The 16955-nt window shown below is 37.8% G+C and overlaps 1 protein-coding gene across 1 annotated transcript in view; it reads right to left on the reverse strand.

Moving 5' to 3' along the window:
- Positions 1-404: 404 nt before the first annotated feature.
- PRKCH (protein kinase C eta) overlaps positions 405-16955 on the reverse strand; it is a 113437-nt gene continuing 96886 nt past the window's right edge. Inside the window, exons 13-14 of the mRNA XM_058162924.1 lie at positions 2418-2561; positions 405-1108 (exon numbers count right to left, since the gene is read on the reverse strand). Coding sequence (XP_058018907.1) covers positions 962-1108; positions 2418-2561 — 291 coding nt within the window. The 3' untranslated portion in view covers positions 405-961. The remainder of the gene's footprint in view (positions 1109-2417; positions 2562-16955) is intronic.

The raw sequence follows: 16955 nt of genomic DNA on the forward strand, positions 1-16955 counted from the left end.
TTTGTAAAGGGAATCGATGTAAAATTGTCTTTGAATAAAAGACAGCATCAGTTGTACTTTGTTCTGCAAAATTCAGGAGAAAAGAATAAGAGTCATAAAAAAGAAGAAACCCCTAAAAACTAAATTAGCCAAAATATACAAAACCTCAGTATTTTACAAATTTGCAGATAATATTTCCCTCATTCTAATGCAGAGGTAGCAGGTGGATCGATTCTCCTGTTCCTTCACATGGACACATATCCTTAACATGACAGCGCACTGTGGTGTTCCCCTTTTTACCTGATTGTCAGTATCTGGTGGGTAATGATAAAGATAGATGATGGAACCCACCCTTCCTTCCTTCCTTCCTTCCTTCCTTCCTTCCTTCCTTCCTTCCTTCCTTCCTTCCTTCCTCCCTCCCTCCCTCCCTCCCTCCCTTCCTCTCTCCCTCCCCTTTTTCTTTCTTTCCTGTCAATGTGTATAATTACATATATTTGTAAATGGAAGTCCAAAATGTTTCTAACAGATGTGTACTCACTCAGATTTGAGGAAACCTGAACCTATAACTTCTAAGCAAAGTAGTAGCACATGTAACCTTTCCCTAATACAGTTCAAACCAGTCAGCCCTATTCTCTTTTTGCTTCCTTGATTGCAGAAAGTAGTTCAACCGAGTTATTTTGTGGGAAATCAGTGCTGCAAAAAGATAGTTTTGGCTCAGAGTTGATTTTGTCTTTCTAGAAATTCCCCACAGTTATTACAAAATTACTTCAGTAGCCATTCAGAGCTAACAAGCTCTACCCATTTCTCTTTTGTGCATCATTCATTTGCTTGTTCCTGCTGAGCTCCTCATTTTCATTTTTCTCCTCTTTACTATGATGCATTGTATAAGTCTGCCTGTTGGATGGCCCAATCGAACAAATGTCTAGGCAATCCCGTGTTCCAATCCTTCTTTGTTGCTGAATAGAGTCCAGTCAACATGGAGCTAACACTCTAATTCTGGATCTGTATAAGAAAAGTTTCTAAATTCTTCTTGGTTGATCATGGATAGTATTCCTTCTTCAATGGGAGTCAAGATTGGCTCTTCCTTTAAAAATTCAGGATCAAAGTTACTCACATCTTCTTTTGATTTCTGGCAAATGAAAACAAAATAAACATTAGATGACACTATAACTTGGAAGATACCGTATTGGCAGAAGCTAGCAGGACACATAGTTTGAGCTATAGGTAATAGCTTCTTATCTCCCCACTAGGGTTGACCTGACACACAAATGTGAAGAGTTCTTCTTGCTGACAGTATATTCTATGGAATATGTTCTGAATTGATGCAATGCTTAAAATATTCGTCTAAGACCAGGGAAATCCAGATGCCTCACCTATAAATTTTGCTGGGACTTTGGACCAATTACTCTCTCATAGCCCAATCTACCTCACAATCTTGTTGCGGTCATAAAAGGAAATTGGAGAAGGATCTGCTATGTAAGCTGCTTTGAACTTCCGGCAGAAAGGCAAGAGATAAATTTAACTCTGAAGAATGGTTGCAGGAATTGAGTATGTCTAGACTAGTGAAAAGAAGGACCAAGGGTGACATGATAGCAGGCTTCCAATATTTGAGTGGCTGCCATAAAGAAGAGGAGGTCAACTTATTTTGCAAAGCATCAGAAGGCAAGACAAGAAGCAAGAGATGAAAACTAATCAAGGAGAGAAGCATCCTAGAACTAAGGAGAAATTTTTTGACAGTGAAGACAATTTATCAGTGGAACAGCTTGCCTTCAGGAGTTGTGGGTGCTCCATCATTGGAGGTTTTTAAGAAGAGACTGGACATCCATTTTTCTGATATGGCACAGAGTCTCCAGCTTGAGCAGGGAATTAGACTAGAAGACCTCCAAGGTCCCTTCTAACTCTGATGATGATGATAATAATGATGCAACAGATGCACCTGGACCCCTTGTGACCTGACCTGTCCCTTGACAACTAACGAATAAATAAAACAAATGTTTCCTCATTTGGTTAAATTCTGGTGGTCAGCTACTTGGTATTTCTCAGATTGGAAGTAGCCAATATGAGTTCTGAATATGGGAGGCATCTCAGCAAAAGCACATAAGCACAATTTGGTCAATACCCATATTCATTAAAAACAGGAAGGAGGAAGGAAGGAAGGAAGGAAGGAAGGAAGGAAGGAAGGAAGGAAGGAAGGAAGGAAGGAAGATAGATAGATAGATAGATAGATAGATAGATAGATAGATAGATAGATAGATAGATAGATAGATAAAGGAAGACACCTCGATCAAGTATGTACTAGTCCTTTTCTCTACTATATTGGCTGGACCCAGATTGAACCATTATATATTTTGCATATAATGCATGTATTCCTTTACTGAATGTGATCTGTCCTTGCATGGATCAATACACATACATACCTCACAGTTTTAAACACTTACGATTCGAGGTCGGAAAGGTGGCTCAATCAGGCGCTGGTTTAGCAGGTCCCAATCCAGTTCCTGAAAGTATGGATGCAGGAGAATTGCCTTCTCTCCCCCCAAGGCACTACTGCCGAGTCGCATTTTAGGGTTCTTTGTCATGAACTATTAAAAAAGAAGGGGGAAAAGGGAAAAATTAACTCTCAGCCATGCAATATCAGTTTAATATTCACCCAATATCTGAATGCAGGTAGCCCTCGATTTACAATCACAGTTGAGCCCAACATTTCTGTTGTTCTGAAACTTTTGTTAAGTGAGTTTTTCCCCATTTTACGGCCTTTCTTGCCACAGTTGTTGAGTGAATCACTGCAGCTGGTAAATTGCTAATCCAGTTGTTAAGTGAATCTGGCTTCCCCATTGATTTGCCTTGTCAGAAGGCTGCAAAAGATTATCACATTACCTTGGGATGCGACAATGGTCAAAAATATGAACCAATTGCCCAGCATGTGAATTTTGATCACATGATCATGGGGATGCTGCAAAGGTCGTAACTGTGAAAAATGGTCATATGTCACATTTTTCAGTGCTGATGTAACTTTATTTTATTATTATTATTATTTATTGAATTTTTATACCGCCCTTCTCCCGAAGGACTCAGGGCGGTGTACAGCCGGAGATAAAATACAAAATATGTACAATTAAAACAAATTAAAACATATCAAAATTACAAAAACGGCTAATAATTAAAATTAAATTTAAAATATTTAAGAATATTAATAAAACCCCAATTTAAAATCAAACTATTATGCCAGTCCCGCTTGAATAAATATGTATGTTTTTAGCTCACGACGGAAGGTCCGAAGATCAGGCACTTGACGTAGGCCAGGGGGGAGTTCATTCCAGAGCGTCGATGCTCCCACAGAGAAGGCCCTACCCCTGGGGGCCGCCAGCCGACACTGTTTGGCGGACGGCACCCTGAGGAGACCCTCTCTATGAGAGCATACGGGTCGGTGGGAGGCATAGGGTAACAGCAGGCGGTCTCGTAAGTACCCGGGTCCTAAGCCATGGAGCGCTTTAAAGGTGGTAACCAAAATCTTGAAGCGCACCCGAAAGACCACAGGAAGCCAGTGCAGACTACGGAGCAGTGGTGTTACGTGGGAGCCACGAGCGGCTCCCATTACTACTCGCGCAGCCGCATTCTGGACTAACTGCAGCCTCCGGGTGCACCTCAAAGGCAGCCCCATGTAGAGAGCATTGCAGTAATCCAACCGAGACGTAACCAGAGCGTGAGTGACTGTGCATAAGGCATCCCGGTCAAGGAAGGGACGCAACTGGCGGACCAAGCGAACTTGGTAAAAGGCCCTCCTGGAGACGGCCGCCAGATGTTCATCAAAGGACAGCCGTCCATCCAGGAGGACGCCCAAGTTGCGAACCACCTCTTTGAACAATAACTAAATGAAAATGTTGTAAGTCAAAGACTACCTGTATTGGCCTGTCTCATACGCAGATCATAAGATAACCTTTATTATTATTTTTTACTGTGGGCACACTGGCACACATTAAAAATGAAATTCTGCTGACTGCTTTCAAAAGAAAGTATATATCTACCCATAACACACATATACACATGCTACACACAGACACACACACACATACACACACACACACACACACACACATACTGTCCATTTTAAATACATATCAGAAAGAGGAAGCTTGAGAGTTCACAAGGTTGATGCTACATGGAACAAAACTGACGGAATCTAGATGTTCTGCTTTGGATACCACAAAGCTTCCTCCCAGAAGATAAAAAGGAAAACAGGTCGTGAAGAGAATATGTAGCATCTCAGACAATACGATGGACCCTGCTCAAGCATCACTTATATGCGATGTCCTGGATAGAAGGAAGTAACAATATCACAAGAGCTACCAACAGATTTAAACTCAATGTCAACCGCTCCAATTTAGATTACAGAAAACACGATTTCTGTAACCGAATTGTATATGCTTGGAATGCATTACCTGACTCTGTGGTTTCTTCTCATAACCCCAAAAGCTTTACTCAAAATCTATCCATGGTTGACCTCACTACTTTCCTAAGAGGACTCTAAGGGGCATGCATAAGAGCACAAACGTGCCTACCGTTCCTGTCCTATTGTTTCTTCCCCTATGTATATATGTTTATAGTACCTTGTTTCTCCTCATATATATGTTTATATATTATATAATCCTTTATGCAATGCTTGTATATATTGTTACGACAAATAAAAAATAAATAAAAAATAAGTGAACCAGTAGTGGGTTTCCCCCGGTTCAGACCGGTCCTTGTGAAACAGTAGTAAAACCAGGGGTAGGCTCCGCCCACCAATCCCGACATCATCAGGAAGCTTCTGCGCATGAGCGAAGTTGCAGCTACCTGAGGAAACTCATTTAATTTTAATCAGTTGAAAATAGCTTTGCTGGCTGGGGAATTCTGGGAGTTGAAGTCCACCAGACTTAAAGTTGCCAAGGTTGGAGACCCCTGTGCTAGAGAACAGGTACATCACCGAAGCATTTTGTCTGTTCCAAATGGCTTCAACTGAGGCAAATCTATAAAATCTGGATTCATAGTTCCATTTGAAATAAAAAGAAATAATTGGTCTCTAAGCATCATTCATAATTTGCACTCAAACTGAAAACATCATTCAATAGGATATTTTGAATAAACAAACCATTACTTTTGAAGGATTTCTCAGTAAAAACTATGCATTTCTTAATCACATCTCCTTCCCTTATCATTGATGTCATTCAATTTAACTGTTCGTGCAATTTCTACAGAAGAAGACATTTCCTTATAGAGCTTTACTCATCGGTGAATGGGTTGCTTAATCTAGAAGTTATAATATAAAATAATATAATATAAAATAATTGCAAGCATGCCATAGTGGAAAAGTGGACCAGAAGAGCTGGGTGTCTACTGCTTAATGTATGAAATGGGTGCTAACTGTGGTAAGAAATTTCAGGTCTCTGCTTTTCATTATTCAGGTGCTTCTTGGTGTTAACATCTGAACAGAACAGAACTTCCAGGAGATTATACTCACACAGTGGTGGGATTCAATTTTTTTTTACTACCAGTTCTATGGGCATAGTGTGGCTTGGTGGGCAGGGCTTGGTGGCCATGGCAGGGGAAGAATACTGTAAAATCTCCATTCCCACTCCACTCAGGGGAAGGTTACTGCAAAATCTCCATTTCTTTTTATTTATTTATTTATTTGTCAAACACAACCGTATATATAAGTATAAGCATGAAATAACCATACGAATTGGATACAATCAAAGGGAACATTAAGACAGGAATGGTAGGAAAATTTAAATTTCTTCCCGATCAAGCTGGGACTTGGGAGAGAAAAGATGGGGGCAGGGCCAGTCAGAGATGGTATTTACTGGTTCTTCAAACTACTCAAAATTTTCGCTACCAGTTCTCTAAAACTGGTCAGAACCTGCTGAATACCACCTCTGCACCTACAAAAAGAAGTCCTTCAAATGATAGAATTGTTCATAATTAAAAAGAAGGACATATGGCCACCTGCTCTCTGCAAAAGGGGAGAACCCTGAAACAAAACAGTGTCCTGAACTTCTTTTTTTTTTAAAGGCTATTTTCCAGACAATCAACCTATTCATCTCTCTGTCCTGATGATTCCAGCATAAAATGCGACTCAGAATGAAATTTGAATATTTCCAAATATATTGCCCATTTTCCTTTTTTCAGAACGCATGCAATTTGGATCAAGCAAGTCAAGGTGAGCTTGTCCAGAAAGTGATCCAAAGTAGTGCTATTCATTCTCTTTTTAATGGCTTCTAAGCTTTAGGAAAAAACCTGTCCTGAAAGGAAAGTTCTGCATCCACACAAATATTGAGGATACATCAAGGTGTGATGTAATTACAACCTCTTGATAATAATAGTTTGATTGCTGAAGGACAACTGGGAGTGCTCCTTTGTAATAGAACTCTCAAAAGCTTCTGGTAATTAGGATCTCACCACAAATACTTTTTGCCAGCCTACAAGTTCTTAGTTCTGTGAATTAAGCCTGTCTTTTAGTCTGCACTACAAGCCTGCATTGCTAGGCATTATTGATAACTGCAAGACAAACCTGGTCCAGCAAGTGCCAGAAAAACCTGCTTCATTTGCTGATTTTGTCTCTTAAGATGAAAGTTTAAACTACTTTGCTTTTTCTGTCTATTATTCAGTCCTTTCTGCCTCAATGGTGCAACTGCCTCTGGAGCTAGCTAACTACTTTAACTGTGATTTTTTTGACCTAGTACAAGACTCTTGTCCCAAGCCAGTTCAGCTTTTTAGAGACTTTTTAACCTCCCCTAATACTCCAGACCCTTGCTGCAGCCAAAAGGAAAATATGACTAACCACCGGTGGATTGCAAGTGCTTTAAAGTGAATGTACTGTACTTTAAAAGATGATCACCAGTTTTGATCATGACAAATCAACTTTGAAAAACAAAATATTTTGCAACCTTTGGCTCGCATGCTTATAATCAATACAGTCTAATGGTATGTATTTGTACTAAGCAATACTCATATACAGCCATATGGATACGTGTGATTTAGGTATCCTGAAATGAAGCATATTAATTAATTAATCTTGTTTAATTAAACTGTTCCCGTAATGCCCAGGCACTGAGTCATAAGACATCTCCCAAAATTTTCAGAATTTGTAGAAAGGGAGGAACTGAATGTATTTCGAATTGATTGAAAACAGGCATTTGGTTTTCGGGGTCTTTTTATAAAAGATTTATCCTTTGTATTAAATAGTGCCCCAGAAAAGAAGAAAAAAGATTTAGTTACTATGCCTGCAAGCATAAAATGATTTAATTTATGTTGCTATTTTATTTCACCCAACCCTTCTAGTTACTGTCATACAATTATAGTTCTTACTCATTTGGTATTGCAAACAAACACACATTTTTATTGTTGGCTGAGTAAAGTAAATTGAAACAGAAGAAAGAAAACTCTAGATAACAGAATCTAACCTGAAAAAATATGATATTTAATTTTTTTAACCCTATAACAGTCAACACCCTATTACAGTGTTTGTATTTTAAGATAATTTAAATTATTACTAAAGATCCAACATGAGTCAAGGGAATTTTGAATTTAGTAGACTTTTTGAATTTTACTGCAATAATATTGTCCTTTTATGAAATCTAAAATTGATCTTGTTCTTAAAATAAGTTCTTTAAATGGAATTTGCCATTACCATGAAATAAATCATAAAGACAAATTTAAATAAGATAAGGTATGGTACTGGAAATAACACGGGCTTATAGTTAAAAGGAGGGTAAATATCACTTTTCTGTGAGTAATGACATGCAATAAATTGCTCAAAACAAAAACATTGATGTAAGGAGTAAGACAAGAAAAATAATTTTTAATCTAATTGCCCTTCTAGACAGAGTCACCTTGACTAGATGGGTGGCATAGAAGTCTAATAATAAATTTAAACAAATAAAATTAAAAAAAGGATTAAGAATCCAACCACCTTGTTCATCAAAAAGAGCTAAAGAGAACTAGTACTAAAAGCAAAAGGAGGCGTGGCCAGCATCGCGACGAAACGGGACACAAACCCTGAGAGCTCCAGGGTGAGTGCCGAAAATCTCCTCGATATGGGGGTCCGGTCTGGACCATAGCTGCCTTGCAGGGGCAGCGAAGAATGAGGGAGCTGTTGGAGCAGACAGGGAAGAAGCAAATTCCTTGTAGCTCCGTTTTTTTTCCCTCGACCCAGCAAGGTGGACCGCAGCTATCACCAGATGCCTGAAGTCGGGACGGCCACAAGAACGGGCAGGAGGATAAAGCATAAGTACTGAACAAGATATTGAAGCCAGGTGAGTTAAAACCAGCTCACAAAGAGGCATTTGGAGTAATTTTGCCAACAAGTTTTTAAAGAAAAACTGAGAAATGGCAGCTAACTTAAACAGGAAATGAAAACGGAAGGAAATAATTAATGATACCTAAAACCTGACAAAAGTTGGCTTAGAACCTAAGTCTAGAGCCCTGTTGAATAGAGAAAAATAAGACTTTTAATTAAAATTGATTTTGGAGAATTTTGGAGGCTTTTATTGATTATTTAAAGATTATAAGCAAGAAGAAAAAAGAGAGGACTTAATTAAGACTTTAAAAATGGATTTTAATTACATTTCCCAGTTCCTCTATTCTTTATAAATTTGGATTTAAAGGATCACTATGAAACGATTTAAACAGGATTGAAAAAATGCAACAAATTAAAACAAAGAGAAAAAAAGGTGCCTCTCTAAAATGGATACTTTGTTAATTGTAGATTGCAACTGTAGACTAAAGACTGACACCTAAAGGCAGAAGAAGAAGTACAGGAGGAAAATGTCTGATTTCAGGACAATTTCAAAGCGGATTTCAGCAATTAGATGGATGACCTTTAAGACTCATAACATCAAAGAATAAAGTAGAAAACAATGGACAACAAGAGAAGTATATAAATGTCATTTAAGCAAGAAATACAAGAAATGACTACAGAACTGGAATATCAATAATATTTTAGGAAAGATAAGAGCGGCTTACAGTAATGATAAGGAAGAATATAAAAAGCATGATATAATGATGTAAAATTAAAATGTGTATTAAAGACTATTAGAGGATTATAAAAATGTTGAGAAAAGGGAGGAATGGGGCAATAAGAAATTTAATAAGTCAAAAAGAAATATGAAGTTTCTAAGCAAATGTAATGAAATTGAAATAATTTGAGATAACTTCCAATAGAATTTCTGAATATAAATATGGAATTATGTGAGAAATAAGATATGTTCACTCCTTTTCGTCTTGTTCTTTTTATTTTGTTCATTATTTTAATTTTTTTTATTTGGAATGGGATTATGAAATAATAAGTGATGGGATACTTTTTTGAAATTAAGGTGAAATTAAGATTTAATGTAGGAGGGATTTTTACAGATACAGTATTACCTTGCTCTCATTTTTTTTCTTGTTTTGTTACTGGTCTGTCTTTGATAAATTAGGGATAAGTATAGTTGTATTTTGTTTAATGAAGAAGGGAGGGGCAAGAAAGGGGGCAAAAATGTGGAAACTAGGCTTGATTTAATAGTTTTCAGGATAAAGGGGTAGAACAGATGTTTTGATAGAAATGTGCAAATAATAAAATTTTAAGAGGGGAAGGGAAAATATCGGATAAACAATACAATGAGGGGGTGAAATCTGAAATGTGTTTAATTATGTACCTGACTGATATCTTGTTCAAAAAGATTTGTATGTTGTTTCTCTTCATTAAATTTTTTTTAAAAAATTATAAAAAAATAAAAACAAAAAACAGAGAATTTTTTCCCTAAAACTTGGTTCTTAAAAAAATAGTTATTTAAACAGAGCAAAGGTTATAATTAAAACTAGTGGCTGAGTAAGCTGTAAGAAAGGAAAAATATTTCTTCAATGTTCATATGTTAAAAAATGGAAAAAAGACTGAAAGATGGAAACAGCACATAGTAATCAAATTTCTACTTGACCACAAGGAAAATTTCTCCCGCTCTGTACTTACTACCAGAGTTGCTGATGTTATGAGGGTCAGTTTCATGAGTGTCTCAAATCAGGACTCTGGTAGCAAAAACCTTTTCAGATTTGTTTTGAATTTCAGGATATAATTTGTTCAATTAAATTGTGTTAATCTGCAAAAGTACTACTTCGCTTTTTCTCATTTTTTTCTGGATTGTTCTAAGGAAAAAATGGGGTTATTTATGAATGAGGAGGCAGGCCTGAGCCCAAATCACATAGTTATGGTCAGTGGTGAAATCTAAATATTTTCCTTACCTGTTCTGTGGGCGTGGCTTGATGATCATGTGATCGGGTGGGCATGGCCAACTCAATGTCATTCACGTCAAGGGGTGCCTCGCCTGGCCCCTCCCCTCCCAGCCATTCCTTATCACACCCAGCCTCAATGTATCTATAGTTCTGTAAAAATGTTGTTCACCTTTTTTCAACTTTATTATCTGCATACTATAGATCTACTTTCATTGAGCACTGAAAGGAGGAAATGGCTCACATGCTTTGCCCAAGGCTTTTAAGACGCTGCCAGAAAGAAGGGGGGGCAGAAGAAGAAGGGGGGACACTGCCAGAAAGAAGGGGGTATTTTCTAAAGCACCAGAAGGCAAAACAAGAAGCAATGGATGAAAACTGAAGAAACAGAGAAGCAACCTAAAACTAAAAAGAAACTTCCTGACAGTGAGAACAATTAACCAGTGGAACTGCTTCACTAGAAAGGGCTTTCTTTTGCTCCAGAAGAAACTCAGAATAAAGAACTGAAAAAGCCTTCACAAGAAGAGGCTTTTTTGTTCTGCTGTGGAAGAAAAATAGAAGACAGAGACATCTCCCCTGGAAGAGGTTCTCTGCTTTTGCTCCAGAGGAAGCAAAAGGCAGTTTCTTTTGAGGCAGTTTCTTTCAATTCAGGTAAGGTGGTTTGCAGCTTCGCAACATTTTAAGGAGGTGATAATTGCTCTTGGCTGAACACCCAGATATCTCATTAAAGCTAGTATTCCTTTCCCTGCTTTGGGGGGTGGGGGAGGAAAAGTTTCCCTTTATTATTCTAGCTGAGGGCAAATGAGACTAAGACTCATTTGCTGTTTCTTAGCTCAGCTGAGGCAGCAATAGCTTTGCCATGTGAATCAGCTGAGCTAATAAACAATAGAATATAGGAGAGGTACTGCTTCAGTGACTCCATCCAGCCACCTCATTCTCTGTCATCCCCTTCTTCTTTTGCCCTCAATCGTTCCCAGCATTAGACTCTTCTCCAGTGAGTCCTTCCTTCTCATTAGGTGCCAAAGTATTTGAGTTTCATCTTCAGGATCTGACCTTCTAAAGAGCAGTCAGGATTGATCTCCTCCAGGACTGACCGGTTTGATCACCTTGCAGTTTAAGGGACTCACAGGAGTCTTCTCTAGCACCATAGTTCATATAGGTTTCTCAAGAGATAAATAAGATGATCTGGTACTCCCATCTCTTTAAGAACTTGCCACAATTTGTTGTGAGCCACACAATCAAAGGCTTTAGCATAGTCAATGAAGCAGAAGTAGATGTTTTTCTGGAACTCCCTAGCTTTCTCCACGATCCAGCATATATTGGCAATTTGATCTTTAGTTCCTCTACCTCTTTGAAATCCTGTCTGTATTTCTGGTAGTTTTTGGTCCACATACTGCTGGAGCCTAGCTTGTAGGATTTTGAGCATAACTTTGCTAGCATGTGAAATGAGTGCAATTGTGCGGTAGTTTGAACACTCTTTTGCATTGCCCTTCTTTGGAATTGGAATGTAAACTGACTTTTTCCAATCTTGTGGCCACTGTTGAGTTTTCCAAATTTGTTAGGAAATTGAGTGTAACACTTTTACTGCATCGTCTTTTAAGGTTTTGAATAGCTCAGCTGGAATACTGTCACCTCCACTAGCTTTGTTGTTGCTCAGACTTCCTAAGGCCCATTTGACTTCACATTCGAGGATGTCTGGCTCAAGGTCAGTGACCACCCCATTGTGGTTAACAGGGATGTTAAGCTCGTTCTTGTATAGTTCTTCTGTGTAATTTTGCCACCTCTTCTTAATCTCTTCTGCTTCTGTTAGGTCCCTGCCATTTTAGTCCTTTATCATGCCCATCTTTGCATGAAACATTCCCTTCATATTTCCAATTTTCTTGAGATCTCTAATCCTCCCTATTCTATTGTTTTCTACTATTTCTTTGCACTATTCATTGAAGAAGGCATTCTTGTATCTTCTAGTTATTCTGCATTCAATTTATCTTTCTCCCTTGCCTTTCGCTTCCCTCCTTTCCTCAGCTATTTGCAAAGCCATTTTGCTTTCTTGCATTTTTTTTTCTTTGGGATGGTTTTAGTTGCTACCTCTTGTACAACGTTGTGAACCTCTGTCCATAGTTCTTCAGGCACTCTGTCTATCAGATCTAATCTATTTGTCACATCTAGTGTATATTCATCAGGGATTTAGTTCATACCTGAGTGCCCTAATGCTTTTCCCTACTTTCTTCAATTTAATTTTGCTCCCTGCCTTGCAAAGTTAAATAAAAAACAACTAGCCTATAAAACAAGTAATTGCACTAATGTATATTAATTTGTATCCTATGATTCTCCCCTCCCCTTCAGCAAATTATGGTATACCTGTACACCTCCTTCAACCTTATGTCCTTCAGAGAAGGTGGGAAAGGCACATTAGACAGCATGACTGCTTCTGGGAACTGAAGGACTCATTTTATTAAGGGGTGAGTTGAAGGCCTTCCCCAGTTTCACAACCTCTTATACAGGCTGCAGAAATGACACAGATGGGAAAATTTCTTTCCGTGCCCAGTCTCATTTCATTAAAAATATCAGACAAGACAGGGTTTTTTTTTTATTGTCTCACCTGTTGCTATGTCCACAGCTTTATTGCTGGCTGTGGTTGGTGAGGATAGCTTTGAATTATTTTAAATTACTCTGGAAGGTTATTGAAAAGCATAATAAAAATATTTAACTATCTAGCCAGATCCTAGTTGTATTCATTAAAAATTGGTAATTATAGACACCAGTTGCAATCCAAAGAAAATTACAGTATATAGGTGTAACTTATGACCACAATTGAGCTCAACATTTCTATAATAAGTGAGACGTTTGTTAAGTGAGTTTTGCCCCATTTTATGACCTTTCTTGCCACATTTGTTAAGTGAATCACTGCAGTTGTTCAGTTAGTAACATAGTTGTTAAGGGAATCTTCCCCATTGACTTTGCTTGTCAGAAGTCACAAAAGGGGATCACATGACCCTGGGACACAGCAAAAGTCATAAATTTGAGTCAATTGCCAAGCGTCTGAATTTTGATCACATGATCTTGGGGGGTGCCTCAAAGGTCGTAAGTGTGAAAAATGGTCGTAAGTCACCTTTTTCAGTGCCATTGTAACTTTGAACGGTCACTAAATGAACTGTTGTCAGTCAAGGACTACTTGCATTTTTCTCATTGGGGAAATCCTGGATTTCAAACACAGTTTGCATGGAGAACAGAAGACAATGATTTTTTTAAAAAAATAAAATGTAAGATCTTTAACAATTACTTCAATGTATTTTAGAAAGCTAGGTCAATGAAATCACTGAGTGAATGTTTCAGTGGAAATCAGGTGGATTTCATTTTGGTATTTAAAACCCTTACAATCACAAATGTTTGAAACAGATGGGAAATCTCTGAATTCTGAGAAGTTCAGGGTACATCCCAAAATAAAATTCTCAATGGTAGTGAAACAGGGCATCTGTTGTAGAGATTTAAAAAAAAAAGCCAAGAGGGTACTGCCACCATGCAATATCACTGCAGCCAGAGAGAAAATATAATTAAAAATCTCTAAATTGTAAATGCCATCACTATGAATACAATTTAAAGCACAAACAGCAATTGTAATCATGCATGAAAACAGCCTTATAACAAGCAAGATGATAATCAGAACTGTCCAAAAGGTGTAAATGCAGGGTCTTTGATCATACTATCAAGGTCACTATCCTTTTTTTATTGAACTTCCCCGCCTCCATTCTCCTGGTGGCAAAGTCACAGCTTTTTACTCTCGTCTTTCAGCACAATAATAATTGCACTTTTTGGTATTGCTTATACCTGTAACATCTCTAGATCACAGTATCTGAAAACCTTCCTAAGTAAAGGCTACATAGATGGATTGTCTCCTATCTTACATAAAATGTTAATAAAAATAGAATAGAATAGAATAGAATAGAATAGAATAGAATAGAATAGAATAGAATAGAATAGAATAGAATAGAATAGAATAGAATAGAATTTTTTTATTGGCCAAATGTGATTGGACACCCAAGGAATTTGTCTTGGTGCATATGCTCTGTGTACATAATGAACTGAATAGATGTGAAATACAGACCAAGTGAACATGTTTTGCTCTGATGCATCTTTTCCCATCTTTGAAACAGCAATATGAATCACTTTCTGGGATGAGATCCCAATAGTACAGTTCCCAGCATTATCATTACTATTCTGACAATTATAATTCAGCCCAATTTAGAGGGCCACGAACTCCCTAACCCTGATTTAGAGCATGCTACTTATGATTGGGCTATCATATCATGAAGTATGATGGATCAAGGAGATGGACATTCTTCTGTTGGAATAGGGGTAACTGAAGTTGAAGAGATCTAGCATAGCCTTAGAACTAGGCTGAAATGGGAAGTGAAGAAGGTCCCCTTTTGGTTGTGTGGTTGTTGTGGGAGTGCTAGATTCTGAAACTGGCAGGCTGAGTTCCTCCAGAAATTTCCTAACTCAAAACAATAAATTTAATAGCAAGAACATTTCCAGGAACAATATATATGTATTGCCCCCTGTGAATCACTGGAAATTCTGATGATGTAAACTACTGGAGTATTCTCATAAATATATTTCTGTAGAGGAAAATCCTTATTCGTTTCAGTTTTATCTTTCTGGATGGGAATTGCTAATTAGGCTAGAAATGCTGCAAATATTTGTCTGGAAACATAACCTCCACAGGTGTCTGCTCAAAAACAAGCCTCACTGAATTCAATTCAACTTATTCCCAGAAACGTAAATAAAAATTATAGTACAAACATGTTAAGAAGGGAATAAATTGGCAACTTTGAGAAAGCAGGACAAACACATTCCAAAAATGGCTTGGGAAAACAAAACATTAGAGTGGCAATGACAGCTGAGGCAGATTTATAATACTAATTTTGTTTTGATTTAATGTTTAACTGATTTTCATTAATTCATAACTCAAGCGATTAGAACAGATGAGGACTACTGGGCATTTAAATAACCTATTAACAAATATTAATAATAATAATTAGTAGGTGCCTTGGAAGAAATTCCAAAACATCTGGAGCATTGCTTGAATACCATCAGCATTGATAATAGTACCATCAATCAATTGTGAGAGGCAGCTTTACTTGGAGTAGCTTACACCCTATGAGGATATCTTTAACATCGTCTGATAACATCACCTGCCTATCCCAGGTCCTTGGAACAGACTTGATAGATGGATAAAAATGCCAAATCCATTCTAAACATCTGGCTGATTATGTAACCAACCATAATACTACTTTCACAATAGAACAAAATTAATACGTGATTTCAGAAAACAATGTAAAGACATTTTGTTCCAGAAAGAAATTTATTTTGTAAATACTAAATTATAATTCAGCAGGTTATTGATTTTGAGCATGGTATATATGCCCTTATTGTAAATTAGGCCCAACTGTCCTTAAAGTCCACTTATGACAATTGTTCAGCCTGACCGACACTCACTCGATTTTCCAAATTATTGGGTTCTTTTAAACAGAACAAAGACGTGGACATTGGTAAAATCTGTTACTTGTGCATCTCTTCTGCAAATCAAAAAGACAAATGCTGCTTCAGAATTTTTACAGTACTTTCAAAAGGGAGTTTTGGTAAACATGCAGCCTTAAATGAGGAAACCATAATTTCAAGATTGAAAACAATTTAAAACACATTGTAACTGCTAGGAGGTGAAAGAAAAACTTCCCTCTGTACTTCCCCATTCCTAAAACTTGTAAAGTTGCTCTCCATATAGAACAAGATGGGTCAGCTGAGGCTCCAGGATCACATCCTGTCTTAAAGTCCACTTTCTGTGACCCTCAAAGCTTCCTCCACCTAAACTTGCAAATTGGTTCATTTACAGGCATTTGTTTCAAAGGGAAGATGTATTAGCCCTAAAATAGGATCAAAATGATTTAAAACGGGAGGAGGGGGGGACAACCTAAAATAACCCTGGCTTTGCCTATATGTGTGTGATATGGTCCCATCTAGTTTGCATAACTGCCTTACCTGTCAAAGCTCCTAGTTTGGGTAATGAAACATTTGCAAAAAAAACAAAAAACAAAAACCAAGTTCAGAGAACACAAAGGACCCCTCCTTTTCATCCCAGTTGTTATGTCTGTGGTATCTAAAGATTGTTCATCCCTGCAATAGAGCATTATTACTAGTCCCCACCCTACCCTGGAACAATGGAGTCAAAAGGTTATTGTGAGGAATGCAAAATGAATTCAACTTCTTTTACCTACCCTACTGCATTAGAGCTACAATTTATTCCCATAACCAGATGGAACAAATGAAGATTGTTCTTCCATTTATTTTCTTTAATGAATAAACAGGAGGAGAAAGCCTCTGAGACCTAAACCTTTCCCACAGGGGTACTTAATAAAACCCAGCCCCAAGGAAACAGCTTAAAACTAGACTGAAGTACTTCAGCAATAGCAATAGCACTTAGACTTATATACTGTTTTACAGTGCTTTTACAGCTCTCTCTAAGCAGTTTACAGAGTCAGCCTATTGCCCCCAACAATCTGCATCCTCATTTTACCGACCTCGGAAGGATGGAAGGCTGACTCAACCTTGAGCCTGGAGAGATTTGAACTGCCAAATTGCAGGCAGCCGGCAGGCAGCAAAAGTAGCCTGCAGTACTGCATTCTAACCACTGCGCCACCGAAGCACAAAATGGTCAAATTTCTGAAGCACGATTTAGGGCTTCT

The sequence above is a fragment of the Ahaetulla prasina genome, chromosome 1 (genome assembly GCF_028640845.1).
Source record: "Ahaetulla prasina isolate Xishuangbanna chromosome 1, ASM2864084v1, whole genome shotgun sequence".
Lineage (NCBI taxonomy): Eukaryota > Metazoa > Chordata > Lepidosauria > Squamata > Colubridae > Ahaetulla > Ahaetulla prasina.